The sequence below is a fragment of the Gambusia affinis genome, linkage group LG14 (assembly GCF_019740435.1).
Source record: "Gambusia affinis linkage group LG14, SWU_Gaff_1.0, whole genome shotgun sequence".
NCBI classification, from domain to species: Eukaryota; Metazoa; Chordata; class Actinopteri; order Cyprinodontiformes; family Poeciliidae; genus Gambusia; species Gambusia affinis.
In genome coordinates this window covers 4558130-4577724 of record NC_057881.1, presented here as the reverse complement: position 1 = coordinate 4577724, position 19595 = coordinate 4558130, and the positions used below count along the sequence as shown (strand labels likewise).

Here is a 19595-nt window from a genome sequence, read left to right as displayed (position 1 = left end):
TCTCAACAGTCATACACTTATACACTACAGAGTTTGAGAAAATGTCCAGGAAATTAGAAAGAGAAAAAAAAATAGAAAAAAGAAACAAAAAAAAGAAAGAGTTTTACCAGTCATTTCAATCATTTAACAAAAATATTGGGAAAACTAAGGATAAAGTAGTCTTTAGGTTTCATAAAATTGACAAGCATAGTTTTTTTGTTGTGTTTCAGTTTTCTGTGCCATATTTGTCCATTTGAACTGTTTCTATTTAGATATTAACATTTGAAAACAAGAGGCTCTTATGTTTCTCTCTGTGGAACACTTGTGTCAAATGTTTGTAAATATTTACCATCTCTAAACAACATAAGAAACCAAAACCCTGGAGAATTTCTGAATATGCCTAATTTTTCTTCTGTTTTATAAGTATGCAGTACCTTGCATTTGTCTACAGAAAGTCCCTACAGCAAGGTTGTAACATGATTTTTTTTTCTTTACCACCATCCCCCAAGTCTTTTGAAAAACAGACTGCCTCCCATCTCAAAATACAAAAAAACAAAAAGTCCCAAGGGCAGGGACACTTCTGCAAGACCGTGGATCCTGTGCTTTGTAGGTCTTCCTCCCAACCAGCCTTTTGAATAAAGGTTCTTTTTTTTCTTACAGGAAGTAGGGAAGAAATGGGGAATGCCGTCACAAGGTAGTGCTATGGAATTTTCCAGTAAGGAAAATAGCACATGGGGCATCACACCAATGATTGCATCGAAGCTTTGACTGAGACACAAAGTTGGATTGTGTCTTCTGTCCAGCACAGCAAGCAACTGGTGTTATTTGAATGCAAATATTTTGCAAGGGACAGGAAATGTTGCACCCATGCATCTGGTTTCTTGAAAAGGGCTTCCTATTATTCAGCTGAATACTTTTACACTCATTCTTTAACATCCAAGCTGCCAGTAACTCAAGAACCATTCAAGAATGCGTTACCCATGATGAGGATGAGTCATTTGTGAGAAACAATACCTACTAACTGGAGGGAAGTTTGCAGAAATCCCATTATAGAAATAACCTGTCATGTTGGAGGCAAGATGCCTCATACAGAACACACCAGGGAAACTTGGAAATCAGATAAAGGTGATCTATTTTACAAGTAAGAAAAATGACAGAAAGAGGGGTTCTTGACTATCGGTCAGTGAACCAGGCTTGCAGGGACACTAGGGAGAGATGAAAGCAGAGATGAGATATGTATGGCATATTGGGAAACTAATGACAGACTGGGTAGCTTACTGGATTGATGGAGAAGAATTCACCAGGGGAGAAATTACTGTAGGGACTGGGGTTAGGTTGGTCCTAAAGAGGGAGCTCAGAGCTGACAGAAGGTCTTGGCTTGCATTGGAGGGCAGACAGGTAGACTCACAGGCAGTGGTTCATTGCCAGCAGTGGATGAAGAAAACCAGAAGATGTTTCCATGAGCGTTTGCTTGAGGATGTTGGATTCTTGGGCAACACAGGGGAATTTCTAGAAACAGAACAAAGAAAAGCTTTAGCTAGAGATTTCTCAGAGACAAGCTCAGAGTGGCTCAAGGTACCCAGTTAGGTTAACACTCAGGCACTAAAGTGCTGGCAGACTGCTCCTCTTATTCTCAACACTGATTGCAGCAAACAAGCTACAGGTGTGTGAAGGTGCAGGAGTCAGGCCCACCCTCCAGGTAATTGTTGTCTCCATCCTCCATCTAGTGGTCAACTAAAAGAAAGCAGCAGACAACAGTCCCAAAAGCCCAGTTCCCAACAATACCAGTTAAAATCAAAATTCTGAAATGAGTCACACATATGAAAATGAAAGGAAAAAGAAAAACACCTGCAGTGGTCAAAAAGGGATGTTTCCTAACATCATCTTGAGTTCCAAATTTTGAAAATCAAAATTTTGTTATAAACACACAAAAACCATCAGTAAGCCATGGAACTTCCGATCAATGTCCTATAACTGTTGTTCACATATGCTTACATATTTGAGCATAATTTTTCTGAGAAAATGTATAATCACAAGAGAAAGAAAAGCTTTTATATTAAAGCTTTTCTTTCTCTTGTGATTAGTAATTATGTGAAGTCATTTACTATCAAATCCTTGTTTGTTGCTTTAAACAGAATACAGCAGATGTTTTGCTTCAGTGCTGTTTGCTTTTGTCAGAACATAAGAAATCACTATTTTCTTGATCTTCAGCTGACCTTGACTGTTAATGCTCCTACGCACTCTGCTGTCTGGGCTTTCAACTTTCTTACAGTTTCAAGGTCTGAAGTCAAATGAAGTAAATAAACAGGATTTTATTTTTCAAATTAGCTTTCAGCAATAAAAAGGAGGTTGTTTTTCTTTTATTTTCTGTTTTTTTGGCAAAAATTTATTTAGGCAAAAAGGAAGGTGAAGATATTTGTATTGAGAGACTTAACATTAGCAGAGTCAATAGAACTAAACCACAAACAATCAAAGGAAACATCTCTTTTCTCTGTACACTATTAACTTTAGTTATGTCAGTGAAAGATGGGATCAGTGTTTGTAACGTCTGCAAACTCTTGGGTAACATTTTGTGTTTAAAACTGCTTCTCTGGTATTAATAATGCAAGAATAACTGCACTGATGAACCCAAAACCAGATTTTGGTGTTCAAGTGAGCACAGATTATTTTCAACACTTTGTCGCCATCTAGTGATTAAATCAGTCAGACACACCAAGTAGATGAGCACAAGGTACACAACAGTGCTGCAATACACTCTGTCAAGTTTAAGAGAACGCTTTCATTTTATTAGACAGTCCTGTTAGATATAAAATACAACTGTTTAAGAAACACTGATAATGCATAACAGAAACCTCATCTCTTTTGTCATTAAATTTTTTGAAAATAAATTAAATTCATCCATTTTATGTAACAGAATTGTGTATAAATAATGATGTAAATAAATAATAAATAAATCACTCAGTTATTTTTCTTTAACTGAATGATGTTTCATTCAGTTAAGTATTATTTTTCTTTAAATTTTAAGCTAAAAGTGCAGTTGGACTGTACCTACTCTTGAAGGAAAAGCCTATGCACTTTCTCTCCATCTTGTGATTAAATGTAATCCAGACAATATTTGTATGTATACATGTCAACAGTCAAGACTATTCTATTCCTTCTCAAAGTTTACAGGAACACAATGGACCGGTGTCTACATCTGGCACTCAGTTGGTTCAATCTGGGCAGATCATCACACCATTACAAAGTAACACAAAAACTGCGCAAACAAACATGAATGACCCACGTCTCAATTTCTCAACATGCATGGTTTTGAACCACAGACGAAAGCAGGAGAAAACAACCCATGTATGCACTGACAAAAACACACAAACATGCAGAGTTCAAACACAGAATCTTCTTGCTGTTCCACTTAACAGCCCTACATGTATCTACAAATAAATATACTGCGACTGTGATTGTCAAGAAAGACAAACAGCACCATAACGTCCACAATATTTTACAGAATTCTATGGTTTTGCCTTAAAATTATGGTACAAACCAAATTAATACATAAATGGCATAAAAAGCAAATATATGTATAATTTAAGAACATAAAAAATCTAAAATTTATAAACCATGATCAAAGAAATAGTTGTTAGAAATAAACCTAGTATACTGGAAAATACATACATTATTTAAAAGAAATTCACCTATATGCACTCTAATATATTGTGAATTAGTGTCTGACTATGAACCTTCCACAAATAAAATTTTTGACAGTTCTGACAAAAGAAGGCCCCAAACACATTCAATTTGAATTTTTCCACTGTTAGAGAGTAAAGGATTCGTCTTGTCTGTTCCATAATATCTTGTCATGCACAGAAATGACCGCCAGGTGTTCCTGTTCTTCCATTCTTATCAGCATAAACAAACCGAGTGGACGGAAAAAGAAAGGAGAGGTCTCCCTGAAGTTTGCAAGAGTGAAGAAGTGTGTCTGCGTGATTTGTTTTCTTACACGCGCCGACTGTCGACACTTTTTCATACAAGTCTGATATGAAAAGCATATTTCATGTACGTTTTCACCCCTTTTAAACTTCTTCTCACTGTTGTAATTCAAATGTGAATTGCGTTGTGAGTATCAGTCTTGCAGGGATGATAGCGAACAGGAGCAGTTATTAGGTAAGCAGGGTGTCGACAGGTAACCAAAGAAAACGGGGCTTACGCCGTTTACAGCCGACTTTGGTTGAAGGTCCGTCTTCGGCTACTTTTCTTCTACTTTTGTCTAGCTTCTATTTTCTTCGTCACCCGCCTGAAGTTCGGTATTTACCTCGACAGAAGAAATCATGACGGAGGAGAAAACAAACATTTCCAACGAGCTGTTCGGTAAGTTGAACTTCGTGAGCCACACTGCCACACTTAAACGTCACTTAATTAGAGTGAGGGTTGTGTTAGCTTTCTCACCCAAAACATCAAGAGTTACAGAAATTATTGACAAATAATAGCAAATTTCTTTAAAGTTTTACTTTGTTCTAAAGTTAAATATTTTCTCTCGGTCAAAACTTAAAATATAAATATAAATTAATAATGTTGAAATGTTATGCATTTATGAGAACCAAATGCGTTTAGGTTTAAAACAGTTACCAGAAACTCATGATGAACAGAATGAGAAAAATAAAATAGGATATGCATGTTGTTTAGTGTCAAATATTAATAAACACAAATCATAACATTACATTCAAAAGATGAAGAATACTGCGATTATAAACTAGAGAAAAAAAATCCTTGTTTTACGGGGGTTTTTTTTGGGGGGGGGGGGTTCAACTTTTTCTGCCTTTTATTGAAAAGTTGTTTTCATACCCTCAGGGTTTGGCTGGCTACCTAAAAGTTTCTCCTCTCCAACTTCCTTATCTGAAGGAGTGAAGCAAGGGCTTTGGGAAAGGGGTGTGCCCTGTGAAATTCCTTTGGATTGTGAGATATTATCAACACAGACTGCCTGGATGATTGAGTCTCAAAAAGAACAGTAAATCATTGCAAATTTGCAGCAAAAAGTAACACAAACATTTTCCTCTTGATAGTAGTTAAACATAAGTTTGTCCTGTGGAATTGCATAACATTGCACTAAAGATGTTGGGATCTGAAGTTTTAGCCCACTTCTTGTTGAATGAATCTTCCTATGTGACACAGATACTAAATCAATACCCATTTTGATAGATAAAACAAATGCTTTTAAAATATCAAAGTTTTTTTCTAGTTGCAAAATTGAAACCTTGTGTCCAGATGCTCTTAGGATACAGTGTATGCATCTATTTCATCCATATGGCGGTTATTATGAAACTAAATCTGTGAAGCTGACTCATGACCCCGTGCTGTCTGTTATGCTGTCTACAGCTCACACTGTATTTCTCTGGATGGAGTGATGAATAGATCTTTTTGTTACCAGTGGAATAGGTCAGAATGGCCTGTCGCTGCTTATCATCAGTAATTAAAAGCTGACATAAGCAACTAATCAAATTTGCAATTTTTGTGCTGCAATTCTGATCTAATAAAACATTTAAGCAATAAGGGAATTGAAGAAAGTAGGTCTTGGTATACAGACCTAAATCCTTCTCACTAAATTGGACTTCTCACATATATACATATTTTCCCTTAAGTTTTTCCTCAAGTTTGACAGAAAACCGCAGAAACTTCGCACATGCTAGAATTACATACAGTTATGCCTTGTAACAATACTCCTATCTAAGGGTGCTCGGATTTTCTGGTTGACCACCAATCTTTTGAAATACGATATTCTAATTCAGATTTTGGCAAAAACCTTTTTTTTTTATCTGAAATGTTTCTTTCTGAAATCCAACTTTCTTCTGCAAAACAAGAAAGTTGCTGAGTTGGCAATAGTTTACTAAATGTATAAACATGACCTGGTGGGCCAGTCTATCAGTCAAACCTCTCTCATGGGAGAGCAAAGGAGGATAGTTGTTTATTTTTAGAGCTTTGCTGAGGTAGACACGATCAGCTTCATGTGTAAGTATTGGCCAATCAATGAATGAGATTGGTGCTGATAAATCAGTTGGCCGATAAATCGGTGAATCCTACTCCTCTATCCCTTGAAGGTTTTCACATTTGACATAATACAACTAAGTACAGCAAACTTCAATGCTGCTTATTGGGATTTTATTTGATTGGTCTACTCAAAGTAGGACATAAGAGTGATTTGTATTTAGGACCCATGATGTCAGTACTTTGTAGAATCAATTTCCAGTGCAGTTACAGCTGCAAGTTTTTTCTTGTGTATGTCTACACTATCATCTATGCTGACACATGCCCTGATCTATACTAGAGCTCCACAATATAGCAATCCTCATTGGGATATTACTGTTGCCATATGTCACAAACTCAAAGGATTGCTTAAACTCAACATTTGGACAGATGTTTTGCATTTTCTTCATTCCAAAAAAATAAAAAATAAAATCAATGACCTGTTGAATCTACTTTTGCTTCTGCTTTCTTTTGATCTTGATCAATAAAATAACATTCCAGAAAGGAAGATTAAACCTCATAGTTGTCTGTCCATCCATCCATCCATCCATCCATCCATTTTCTTTACACCCTTCTTCCCTAAATGGGGTTGGGAGGGTTGCTGGTGCCTATCTCCAGCTGCGTCCCGGGCGAGAGGCGGGGTTCACCCTGGACAGGTCGCCAGTCTGTCGCAGGGCAACACAAAGACAGACAAGACAAACAACACACTCACACACACACTCACACCTAGGGAGAATTTAGAGAAACCAATTAACCTGACAGTCATGTTTTTGGACTGTGGGAGGAAGCCGGAGAACCCGGAGAGAACCCACGCATGCACAGGGAGAACATGCAAACTCCATATAGAAAGACCCCGGACCGGGAATCGAACCCAGGACCTTCTTGCTGCAAGGCAACAGCTCTACCAACTGTGCCACTGTGCAGCCCCCTCATAGTTGTAAAATGGCAAAATGAATAATATTGTCAGGGTTAGTCAACAGATCTTTGACAAATGTTAAGTGTAAACAGAACAATGCATGACGGAGGATGTTGATCTTTACATCAGCACTGTTCGTCCTCTATTGATTCCATAACTCTAACCGACCATTGAAGGGCACACTTTGATACCTGTTTGTATAGAAACATAAATGGGTAATTATGATTTTTTTTGCATGGGTTCAACTTGAATCCAATTAAGCAGTAATACTGCAACACCATGTTCTGTGTTTTAACCCTGGGTTGGGTCATCATAGTGGTCTCAGAGTTATTCTGCTACTAGGTATTAAATTTATCTTAAGAAACTTGAAAATGTTTCTTATTATTTGACTCTCTTGAGAAGTAGCTTGATGCATTTGAGAGCAAACACTGAACTTTTTCACAGATTGTCATAAACATGGCTCCTCATATTAGAAGACATGCCCATGTGTTTCTGATCAGCCTCTACGCTCCTTCATGCTGTAATGTTTTCATCCTCCACATGACCTAATCATGTGTCTGGCTTAGGAGAGGAGGAGTTCGGCATGATGTCATGAAGGCGGGCCCAAGTTCTCCTGCCTCATTATTCTCACAACACACATTCCACTTGAACCATACCACATTTTGTCTGCTCTTCACCCCTTTGTCTGTTGATTTTCTCTTTTTTCCTGCATCATCTTTCTTATTCTTCCTCTGTTGCTCTCTAGCTGACAATTTTAATGCTGCCTACAATTTTTACCCTCCCCCTCTCTCTCTCTCGGTCCCATCTGTCCTCAGATCTTTTTTCCGTTGGGTCAGAAACAAAGTTTCCCCACTCTTCCATACCTCAACTCAAGAATTGTTAAAATAGTTTTCTTTGGACCAATTTCCTTGAAAACGCAAGGCTGTTTGGAATGAAAGCTGTGTTTTATGTTTTAGTTGTTTAAACAACTAGACAAATCAAATTAAAAGGAAATTGGCCCTACTGATCTCTAAGTAGGAGGATGTTTTTCTACTCTCTATATTTGCTGACTGTGTGTCTGCACTGCAAAACTCACTATCATTTTTGCCCCACAAAGACACCCTCTTGCCTCTGCATTTGGTTTGTGTTTCAGTACACTATTTTATTAACATAAAAAACCCAAAGGCTTATTATTGATCTTGTTGTTTTGTAGGAAGCGTCTGAATATGACAACATTTGAGGGATAGAGCGGGGAGCAGCTAAACAAACAGATGTAAAAGTGACTAAAGAATGAGATCATAAAAAGTTAGCACTCTGAGAATAGAGCTGAAAAGCTTAGAAAAATAAACATCATAAAATCATCATTTTAAGTCTTATGTTGGAATCCTGGTTTAAGAGGAAATCGGATTCACTTTAAATACCTCCCAATAGCTTGAGGCATGCTTTTATGGCTCAGCCTGTGTTAAATACTACAAGAATATCCAGCGACCAGTTCTTCAGGCTGTGACATCAACCCTCCTCCATCCACTTCCACCCATCACCATTGTGTAATTAGTTGTAATGTGACCTTCCTGTGGCTGTCATTGTGTTAATTGGTCTTTCTTGTCCCTTTTCTACCGTGTGCTGTAGAGAGTGTGCGGGAGGCGGTGGGCCGAAGGGTGAAACTTGCCCTGAGGCGTAAAGTCCAGCTGGAGGTCAAAGGTGACAAGGTGGAGAACAGAGTTCTGGTAAGTGAGAGCTGCTCAGATTTCTGTAGTAATTCTTGTGTAAGTGATGTCAGTACACTCAGACAATAATAATCAACAAGTCTGGGTAGGGAAATGCTAAAACCAAACCATACACTTCATAAGACAGGAGATGTACTTCTTACCGAGTTCAGTTATTTATTGTAAGATTGGGTGAAAACCTGATGGCACTATGTGAATTTTCAGTGATGATGTTTAATATGGAAGAACAAATACAATATCATTTGATGGCTTAGACCAGTGGTCCCCAACCTTTTTAGTACAGCGGATCACTCATTACTCATTCTGCTGCATGTTGGCGCGCAAGACGTAACCGACAGCATCTGGTTTAGGATTTTCAAAATAAAAGCTCCTCCAGACTCAATACATAGAACGGGCATATTTAATTATTTGTTCCGCGGCCCGGTACCAATTGGTCCACGGGCCGGTGGTTGGGGACCACTGGCTTAGACTATGACTGACCAATTATCCTGAAGTGTGCATTCAAGATCCCTATGTGATATTAAAATAAAATGTCTGTTTCAGTCTTAGAAGCATTTAATCATCAATATATATTTTTTAAATCTTAAGTATTGGAATTGTCAAATCGGAACTAGATAATAGACATGGAATAGACACTTTGTTTATTTTCTATTGAGAGCATTTGAAAAATTCTTTCCTTTCTTTAAAATGGCAAACATGTAAAACTATTTTTGAGTCTATAATCATTTTCACATCCCTTTCCTACAAAAAAATTGTACTACTTTATTCATCCAAAAAAAAAAACACAATAGATATTGTGTTTCTTAATATCTATTTAATCCATGTTAGATATTAACATGGATTGTTAATATCCATGTATTTGGTAGCCTGCAGCTACATATTTGGTTTTATGTAGCTGCAGGCATTAGATTTGACAATTTTGTCCTATGTGATAAAAAGTTTGGACACCACTCTTTTAAGATTGCTGTGGTCAGAGACTCCATGTTGTGTCATTTTTTCCCCGATATGCAATACTTTGCTTTTTCTGTGTAAAATGGTTTTTCTTGTTAAACTGTTGAAAGAACTTCTCTGATCTTTCACCGACACCAAACAGGAAGATCAGCACTTTATTAGTGAGCAAACTGTTTGAGTTTACTAGTGGTATTATTACCGGCTTGGAGAAAAGACTCCAGTGGCTAATTGTTCAGACCAAATACGGTTCTATCTGTTTGTGTTTAAAAGTTATTCTAATGCTCATAGTGAAACATGAAAAGAACTCTTCAACACTGTTGTCACTTTGATTAAAGCACCATTAAGACCGACTTTGCTTTGATTAAAGTAGTTGTGTCCAGAATCTCTGTGCCAGCTTCAGATCAAAGGTATAAAACATTTTATGCACAGAGGGTTTTAGTTATTGCAGCTGCTTTCTGAACTCCAGATCCTAGATCTGTGTTTTTTTGTTCTTTTATTCTTTCATAAAGGAATCTAAAAACAGACAGAGGAAACTTGGAGTAAAGTGAGTGTTCAAGTGCAATTCTTATCTGACTTCTCAAGGTTGTTCAGTTGCAGATTCTAAGGATTGTTAGAACTCGGTGAGCACAGCAGAGAGTCCCACAGTGGTGGAGTCTGGGTACTATTTTGGCAGGATATTTGGTTTTATGTAGCTGCAGGCATGTTGATTAATTTCTAAAGAAATATATGGATATTTCAGAAAACTTAAATAATGCATGCATCTGGTAAGTTACACCATTTTTTCTTTTGTTTTTATCCAAAGAAGTACAAGTAAAATTTATTTTTGAAGTTTCAATAGGTTTAGCACATTATTTCATTGTCCACATACCAAAGCTTTGCAGCTCCTGTCAGGACTTGACTAGAGCAGCCCACTCAGAGCCACAGGGTGTTGGGACACACACTCATGCTACATTCCACAGCTGTAGCTTCTAGCATTAAAAACCCAGGAAGTAGTGCATTCAATTAAACTAAATCACTTATAATGTTGCATTATATATTAGTACATAAATTGTTTAGTTTTAGAAATCAATAGCAAGGAAACATTGGGGCAAGCACAGAAAAGTAATGTATCATTTCAATTGGAGAAATGTAAAACCAGTGATGGTAAGTCATTTTTTCCCCCCTAAATGCTGATGCAAGCTCAAGCATGATCAGATTTTGCTACTAAAGGCATCATGGCTCAGCAGTAACAGAATATATTATGCCTCTCGAAAGGCTCCAACATTGTTAAAGTACAATATTTCAGCAATGTTAAATAAGAGATTCTGCTAAACAAAAGTGTTTTCCAGGTGTACAATTGAGCTGAGGAGAAAACAATAAACCAGTGTAACTAATATTTCAATTACTAGTGGAGAGAGTGTAGAACCCAAAGAGATGCAGTAACCTTGTGCTTTAAATCTGCACAACCTTAAACCAACACCATTTTTCTTAATTCACCCCTGCCACTAACTATAGAGACTGTTGAAACTGAAATAAAGTTCAGCTGCCTGAGCAGGCCTCTTGTGCTTCAACTACCTCCTTTTTTGGTTAATGATTGTGTGAAGAATGTTGTATCAAATTATTTTGAACACATTGTTCACCTTTGTGTATTTTGGGATCTGGGTTTCAAAAAATGAATTACATATATTATTTTCTTGCCATTTGCTTCTTTGTATCTTTTAGAAGCAGTTTGCAGAGATTGCAAAAGGATGGCATTTAAAGTATCACTCAGGAGAAAGTTTACAATAAATGTGCTGTAATATATGGAATGGGGTATCACACTTACTTTGAGTATTTTTGATAGTATATCCTAAACCAAGAGAAAGTAAAAAGCTTCTTTCAAGAGAAATGCATAAACTGTTACTCAGTGGTCCAAGTAATCTTTTCAAATAAGTTACACTTGAATTTCTCTTGAAAACAAAATTCCCACAGTCTACAGGGATGGTAAAAAGCAACAAAATGAAAGTTACTTGAGGTTCAATGTCAACTTTCCACATTCAGTGATAAATTGGAGAGCTATTTCCTCCGTGGGTGTTGGTGAATTGTGTTTTATCAATCCGATCAGAGCAGCCTTCCAGGAAATTTTAGAGTACTTCATGCATCTTTGGGAATTTTCTGATTCCATTTGAAATTAGTTTCAGTTTTTTAACCAGTGTAACAAATTGGTCTGTTGTTGATGTTCTAACATACAAGCCTCAAAAGCAGAAGAAACATTTCTCTAAAACTGATAAATGGAAAAAACAGAAACTGTTGAAGGAGACAGCCAAGTAGCAACACTGCATAATTTCCTGCTAAGTATTGGTTGTGTTCTGTTTGCAACTTTTTCTGGACTAAGGAGTAGACATGTAAGACAGGAGCATTTTTCTTTTAAAGAAAAACTGCAGGCTAGAACATCCCAAAAATCTTGTGGGAGAATGCATTAAAGTCTGATGAATCCAAACGTGAACTTTGCTGGAATTACAAAATGTGAATTGGACACTAAAACAACACAGGCACACATTCAGAAAAAAAAAAAAAAAATCTAGGGGATTTGTCAATGTGGATGGAGTTCTGAACATTTCCAAATACCATTTTGACTTTCAGGAGTCTTCTGAGGAGCTTAAGAGAAAGAGCAGGTCTATCAAGTACAGGAATTACTTTGTAGGACTAAAACTGAAGTTTTGGAAGTGCATATCGAGAGTTAAAAACAAAATCTGCCCAAAAATCTGTGGAGTCACTTAAAGATGCCTGTGGACAAGTGAGGTCCTCCCCTTCTCATGGATTTAGCAGAGTGTGCAAATATTGCAAAGTCAAGATGTAGTGCACTGACAGTCAGCAATAAAGCCTAAATCCTAGAAGTGCTTCTAAAAAATATTTGTTAAAGGTGAATTAAAAAATGTGTTAGTCTTATTTTTTGTACACCACACATATATGCATTTTTAACAAAGCTTTGTATCTTTTGTGATTACCTGCTGTAATTTAAATACTAGCAAAGTGTTGGGGCAAGGATCGCATACAACTTTGTGATTTATTACTATGAACAATTTGGTCTGTTATATTTAAACACAATTATGTGTATTTTTATTTGAGAACATTTCAAAGCTTAAATGATTTGTTTGCCAGCGTTAACCTTAAATTTACCTTAACAGAGTTGCTCCTTTGAAGGGAGAGAGAAGGATTGTATTAAACATCAGTGGAAAAATTTGTTGATGTCCTCTGGAAAAACTGAGACTTTCAGGGAGTCTAAATCATGGGTGATTTAAAAGATAACAGTTTGAAACAAAGCAAAAAACAGTTTTTAAATGCTTTTAAAATTATACTTTTAGCCTTTAGTTGCTTTGGGGTTTTTTTCTGTTGGGCTTTCTTTAACAAAACAGACTTGAGGCATTGATTTCTGTGAGCTCTAGCCCTGACTCTCCCTGTCCTATTATTTGGTCTGGCAGCTTGAATTCATTGGAATCCTAACTCACAACACTACTATTCTCTCATCTGCAAAACACCTGAACGCATATATTTTTAGGCTTCTTAAGGTTAACCACTATCACAGACCATTATCTGAAAGAGTGCCTGTCTGAGGAATCACTATTTTATTTGCTGGAAATTGGACTTAAGCAGATGTGACCCTAATGGGTTACTGTAAATGCCACAGCTGGCCTAGCCTCCTGTCAGCCATGGCTGACTTAGCATGGATTCCCCCCTATTATTTTCTTTCAACATCGTTACAGAGAAAATGTCAAAATGGCTATTAACTTGCACAATTCAAAAATAATTCGTGAAAAATGTCAGACATTTTGGATAAAGATAAGTTGCTAATTTTGTCAGCATGAAACTTCGTAGTGTTTGCTGAGTGGGAAGCCACAATATGCACTCACTCTGTGGTTAAACACATAGTTTCAGATAATATATATTATTATCACACTCCGTTAAAAACCCTCTTAAGAGGCCAACACACTTTGCAGCTCTCTGCAAAGGGAAAAATGCTAACGTGTTGGTATGTAACCTTAGGAGGAAATTATCTGGCTATGTGTGGGCTGAAAGTGAGCAGATTTATTTTCTGCCCTTTTATTTTAGTTGTCATTTTCTTCACTTTTCCTCTGACCTTGGCCTTTGCAAATATGTAAGAACTCATGAATGTGCATTGGATAAAATAAAACAATACAAATTTCTACTTTTTTTAAGCCACAGTTTAAATGATAGGACATTATAATAATGTCTTATAGTCTTGTTTATTTTTCTTTATCTGTTGTGGATATTCCTTAAATGATGATGGATTGTAGTTTTATTTTTCCATGATCTAATTGTAAAACATTAAAGCAAATTTCTAACAATTGTAAACCAAACTCCTCTCCTTTTTTTTAACATCTCTGTCTCTTTCTGCAGGCGTTGGCATCACATCGAGCCTATCTGCTGACAGCACGAGTGCCTTCTAAGGTTAGTTGAACTTTCTCTACAAGTATAAGAACTTATTTTAATACATCCACTTGGTTTTGTTTAGAATAAGTTTAAGTCAATGGTTTTATTTTTTCTTTCTCTGCAGTATTTATATGTTTATTCATTGTGTCACACTGACATGCTGAGCTGTTGTAGGTACCTATAAAAACTCTAGTAGTTATGGTACCTGCAAAACATCAACAGGTGGGCAACAAAGCAGCTGGTTAATCTGCAAAATGGCTTTATTTGTGTAATGTTTAAATTATTTACTTTAAATAATTTGTTCTACAAATAAACATTTGGAACCAAATGTTTCAAATACTACATTTCAAATACTAGAGCTTTTAAAAGAGCCTTGTTTAATTATTTTATCACATAATGTGTTATAATTGTACATTTATGATCCGTAATTATACATAGCTTAATATATATAAGCTATGTTATTTATGTTATATCAAGTTTGTGTAGCTGTTTTTGTAATTAATATTTTACTTATGATGTGGTCCCCAGGAAGCCAAAGACAGCGATTTTGGGGATCCAAATAAACAAAACAAAACAAAAAAAGAACAAGCCACACCACATTAAGCAAAGGAGAATTAAATGTAGTCCCACCTATGGATGTAGCATCGCAAATATATTGTGCCCTTATATGACTTCATTAAAAAATCAGAAGAAATCACAAAAGGAAAATCAGGAAGAAAATTGTGGATTTGCAGAATATCATCTCAGATACAATTTAAGGATGTGTTGAAGGCATTTTCATCTGTTCAGACCATTAAATTCATATATAAATGACACAAATGTCCAACCATCAATGTCAGACTACCTCAAAATAAATATTTCTGCACATTGTAATACACCAGTGACATCTAGAAAACACGGCTACTTTAAAATCTGAACTTGCTAAAAATATGATGGTTCCTTATACTTAAAATAACAATATTACATTACAAGTTCCACTGTGTGCACCAAACTGTATAGCGCTATATTGAATCATAATTCTTTTCCACTTCCTCTTGTCTGATCTCTGTTTATCTGAACATTTCTAAAATGGTACAATCTCTTTTTCCCTTTCAGTCTCCTTTTCTCTCATGTTCAGTCTCTTTGTCCCTGTTGCCAGATGAGAACAGGTCCCTCCATATGGAGATATTTGATAGTGTTACCCACCATGCAGCTGTGAGAACACAGCCTGTGGGAAAGGAAAACAGTGACAGGAAGAAAAGTTCAAACCCGAATGGCAGAGCTTATTTAGAGAGAAAAACACTGTGGAATGACTTTAAGAGTTAAGAAAAGTAATAATATTTACAGGATGTAACAGAATACTTTTTCTCATAAAATCAAAATATCTGTCTAAACAGTATATTTTTACTTCTTAAAAAAAGACAAAAAACAAGACATGACCAACATTCATATTTTGAAAGTGTAGAAGGCAAAACTACATATACATGTGTCTAGAAATCTCAAAAGCCAAACTATTATATTCTGAAGCCTGGTGTGGTGTACTTCCCTATTTGGATTTGATAAACAGTTCTAAAAATTACAAACCATACCATTGTTGATTTATTACAAGGGAAGTCAAAATCATAGTTTAGTCTTGTTCTTAAATTACTTAGGCTGTTTCCTTGTTCTCAGCCCTCTATTCTACTTGTAACCTTACGATTGTTTTATTTTTTTTTACGCAGGGAAGGTTATTACTAATGTGTATGTGAATCAAGCTGGACAATTTTATAAATAGTTGGGAAAGTCTGACGCAGAAACAATCTCAAATTTAAACTCAGGAAGGATGTCAGCTGGTTGGGATTGGATTTGAACTGTCATTTTCATGGAACAAAAGATCATGAGATTTGAATCATTATGAAGGATCATAAGTTACATTTTTATTTTTATTCTAAGCAGTGTGGGTTGAGTTCAACCCATGCCTCTGTGACATTCATTGCAGACCAACAGATGTACAGTTCCCCCTAAAAGTATTGGCACGTCCTTCAAACATGTGTAAAAAGGAGATTTCTTTACAGAATTTGAACCAGGTGAAGCTAAAACTATCACATTTGTGGAGATTTGGGTAGGACATATTTACAATGTTTATTAATCTTAAATACAAAATGTTTAGATTTTGAATTTGGTCTGGCTTACTGCTCTGAGTATGTTGTTCTTTCAGCAAAATTGCCTTCTTTGAGTATATATTCTCCATTTAATCAATTATTAAATTAGTTGACATTTATTTCTATAACTGATTCATCCAATTACTCGTTTCAGCCCTACTATCAATTAGCAGAAAGCATTTAGACACTAGCATAAGTATGCTTGTGCCTGTGTCTTTAATCCCAACTCTGACCCATTATGGAATGGTCGTGGGACTTCTAGGCCTGCCCTACGTGGTGTCTGGCACTGAAACTCTGGGATCAGATCCTGTGGTTTGCCGGGTGGAGTCTGTGTGAATCAGGCTTGTCTTGGCAGATCATGTGGATTCTCAGACAGATTAAGATGAGAAGGGACTGAAATATGGGACAAAATTTGTATTTCTTCAGATGTTCTTGACCCTATTATCCTATTTCACTACCACATGGTAGTGTGTCCTTCGTCCTCAGCAGTGTTTTAGCAGTGATCAATATTACATGGATATAAATGGGAGGATACAAAGCCCTTGACCTCTCTGAGCTTTTGACATTTTGTTACACTTTAGTCAAAAACTTTTGTTTTATTGCAATTTTATGAGATAGTCCAAATAGTTGTAAAGTGAAAGGTGAAGGATATACACTTTTAAACGTTCAACTAATAAAAATAAAGTTGAAAAAATTGTTTTCTTGTGCACTCTCATCCCCTCTTGTTCAATAATTTGAAGATTTACATTTTGCTGCCAGTAAAGTCTTTTGCAGAATGAGTCTGTGTCTTCTCACAATTAGATTAATTTCTGCCCATTCTCCTTTGACAAATTACTCAAGTTTTGCTGCCAGTACTAAGTTTCATTGTGAGGATGTTAGATTTCTGGTTGTTTTGTTGCCAAACATTCAGTTTTGTATGAAAATCAAAAGTTGACATATGAAAATATGAAAAGTGTAACATGAATTTACATTTCTGTCCATTCAATTGGATGTTCTATGAAAATAAGAAAAAATGTATTGAAAAACCTATAATTTATCTAATTAGTAAATACAGTACAACTATCTTAGTAATAAAAAAATGTTTTGTGGAGGTCTCAAATTTTTAAGGAACAATTTTGAAAAAAAAAAAAACACTATGAAGAAGACCAAAGAGCAGACTTGAATATCAGGTAAGAGGCCAAGGGTAGCTCTGAAGGAGCTACAGAGAGCCACAGCTCAGTTGGGAGAATCTATTGACAACACAACTATTTGTAAAGGGCACCACAAGTCAAGTGGCAAGAAGAAAGCCAATGATAATGAATAATGATAATAAATTTCTACATAAAAATATTGAATATAAGATTCAAATAAACAGCTTGGATATTTCTATCTCAGATTGTTTTTATTCTCTCTTAGCTGAATTTAGTTTTGAGAAGTTGTTATTTTGACTTCCCCATGGTTTTGTTTGTTACCTGTTTCTTCAAACTGAGATCAGGCTGAATCATGTTTCCTTCTGTTAAGACCTTGATAGCTCATGAGAACTTTACCCCAATAACCCCCTGTCCCCCAACCCATCTCTAAAAATTATGTATGATAAACCAGTTAAAGGACACAGCTGAAAAACATCAGTGTGTGTAAATAACCTATAAACAGAATGTACAAATCAGAGATGTGGAGATCTGCCAGCTGACCCCTGATCTGTTGTTCCAGAGTGGGTCAGTGGTTTGTCTAACTTTGTGTGTGTGAGTGAAACAGAGAGTGGTTTGTTCCTGAGTGTGTACTGTCCCAGCAGAGGGAGAGAGAAAAAAAGAGACAATGGAGGAATTTAACAGCTGGCAAACAGAGCAGAGGAGTGGACACTGCCTCTTTGCCTCTTCCTGTTTCATTCGCGCACAAGTTTTTTTAAAATCTATTTCTCTGGTATTCCCTTTCAGTTTCACACTATAATAGAAATTTTGTGTCTCCATTATTTGTCAGATTTTATAATAAATTCTGGTGTTTCTCTTCCATTTATGCTCTTGTTTCTTCCACCTTTTTATTGCACTACACTTGCTCTCTATGGCAGACAGCACATTTCTCCTCTGAATTCATAGGAAAATAAAACTGAGGGTCTGGTTTTTTCCCCCAGACATTTGCTCTGCAGATTGTTCGCAGCTTTTGTTTTGATTGGAAGATTTTTTTTCAACCACAGTTTTGTTTTTGATAATTAATTTGCTCCTTTCACTGTAAGATTCTATTTCAATTTGAGCCTGGAAAATATGAATCATGCAGTCAGACACACAGGTGCTTATGTTCTGCACAGAAAAAGTCAGGTGTGATTTTAAGTTACAGATTAAAGGTTCAAAATAAGTAGTATGTGTAATTTTTAGTCTTAGTAAAGCATGATGCATGCTTTTTTTTTCCAAAACGAGCTGGAGCTTGGTGAGACATAAGGGTATTTACCAAAGCTTCTAGTCTTCATACCAGATTTTTTCTGGTAAGCTAAACACACTTGAACATTTAAGCTGAACGTAACTGAGCGGCTCATACCAGTCAGGGTTAAAATGTATTTACAGCAGCCTCCATTCCCCTGGCCTCAGGCTTTTGCACCAGATGTTCCTCCACTTCAGCCACAAGTGTGAGCGAGGTCCAGCAGTGATGTCGTCTGGCTGACAGCCGGCACACCAACTCCTATCAGGGATGTTGGCAGAGCAAGAGGTGTTCTGTAATATCTGTTATCATGGAGTTGCCTTTGTGCATGGTGGCATTGCTGCATGAAGCAGGAAATGGCCTGCCCCAACTTGTAACTACAAAGTTGGAAATACAATATTGTCTTCATAATACAGCTTAGATCAAAAAAAGATTTTCAGAATGCAAATATTTATTTAGGATCTATCTCATATTACATGTGCAAACCAGTTCCAACTTTAGGCTTCCTACCTATTGTTTTTGGACTAAAATATAACTTCAGGCTCAATTACTCAGAATAATGCACTTCAGGTCAACTTTCCTTGTGCATTCTTTCTTGTGCGTTGATCTGTTAAGCCAAGACTCCATAAAGCGAATAGGTGACTCAGAAGCAAAGGAACAAAAAAAAAGGATGTTTATGTTATTGTGCTATTGTGGAACACACTCTGCTTTTACATTTACTACAGTATTTACAGCTCTACAACTTGAATTTGTTTTGATGGACATCCAATCTGTGAAATAGTTTTTTTTTATTATAATTTATTTGTCCTCATTTTGAGATGGTGTTTTTTTTTATAAAAATTTTTTTTAGATTTATGAGACAAAAACACAAATTTTCTTGCTTTTTCTGTCAAAACTTGGAAAAAGTGCAATTAGTTTAATGTGAATAACAGAATTATATATTTAGTATTCTGTTTTTTATCTCAGGTTGAGCAGTCATTCAACTACTTGGATATTCAGGGAATCAGCAGCAACAAGCCCACTCAGGTACAAGTATAACAAACTATTTTAACATCAGAGAGGTTTATGATTTAAATTATATTTATGACATTGACAAAAGTCCGAAAGTTATGC

General features: G+C 36.2%; 1 protein-coding gene and 1 long non-coding RNA gene across 3 annotated transcripts in view; one reads left to right on the top strand and one right to left on the bottom strand.

The window, feature by feature from the left end:
• Positions 1–434: 434 nt before the first annotated feature.
• LOC122844131 lies at positions 435–4303 on the bottom strand. Its single transcript, XR_006372816.1, has 3 exons — positions 4181–4303; positions 1258–1488; positions 435–1184 (listed from the first exon to the last, which is right to left on the bottom strand). It is a non-coding gene; the product is annotated as an uncharacterized LOC122844131 (long non-coding RNA).
• The window catches only part of LOC122844129 (F-actin-uncapping protein LRRC16A), a 30288-nt gene continuing 14578 nt past the window's right edge, over positions 3886–19595 (top strand). The window contains exons 1-5 of one of the 2 annotated variants that reach the window (XM_044139321.1): positions 3886–4137; positions 4245–4341; positions 8516–8613; positions 13942–13992; positions 19449–19508. In XM_044139321.1, the coding sequence (XP_043995256.1) occupies positions 4302–4341; positions 8516–8613; positions 13942–13992; positions 19449–19508 (249 nt within the window). In that variant the 5' untranslated portion in view covers positions 3886–4137; positions 4245–4301. Of the gene's footprint in view, positions 4342–8515; positions 8614–13941; positions 13993–19448; positions 19509–19595 lie in introns of both variants that reach the window. The other variant, XM_044139320.1, reaches the window with a different exon arrangement.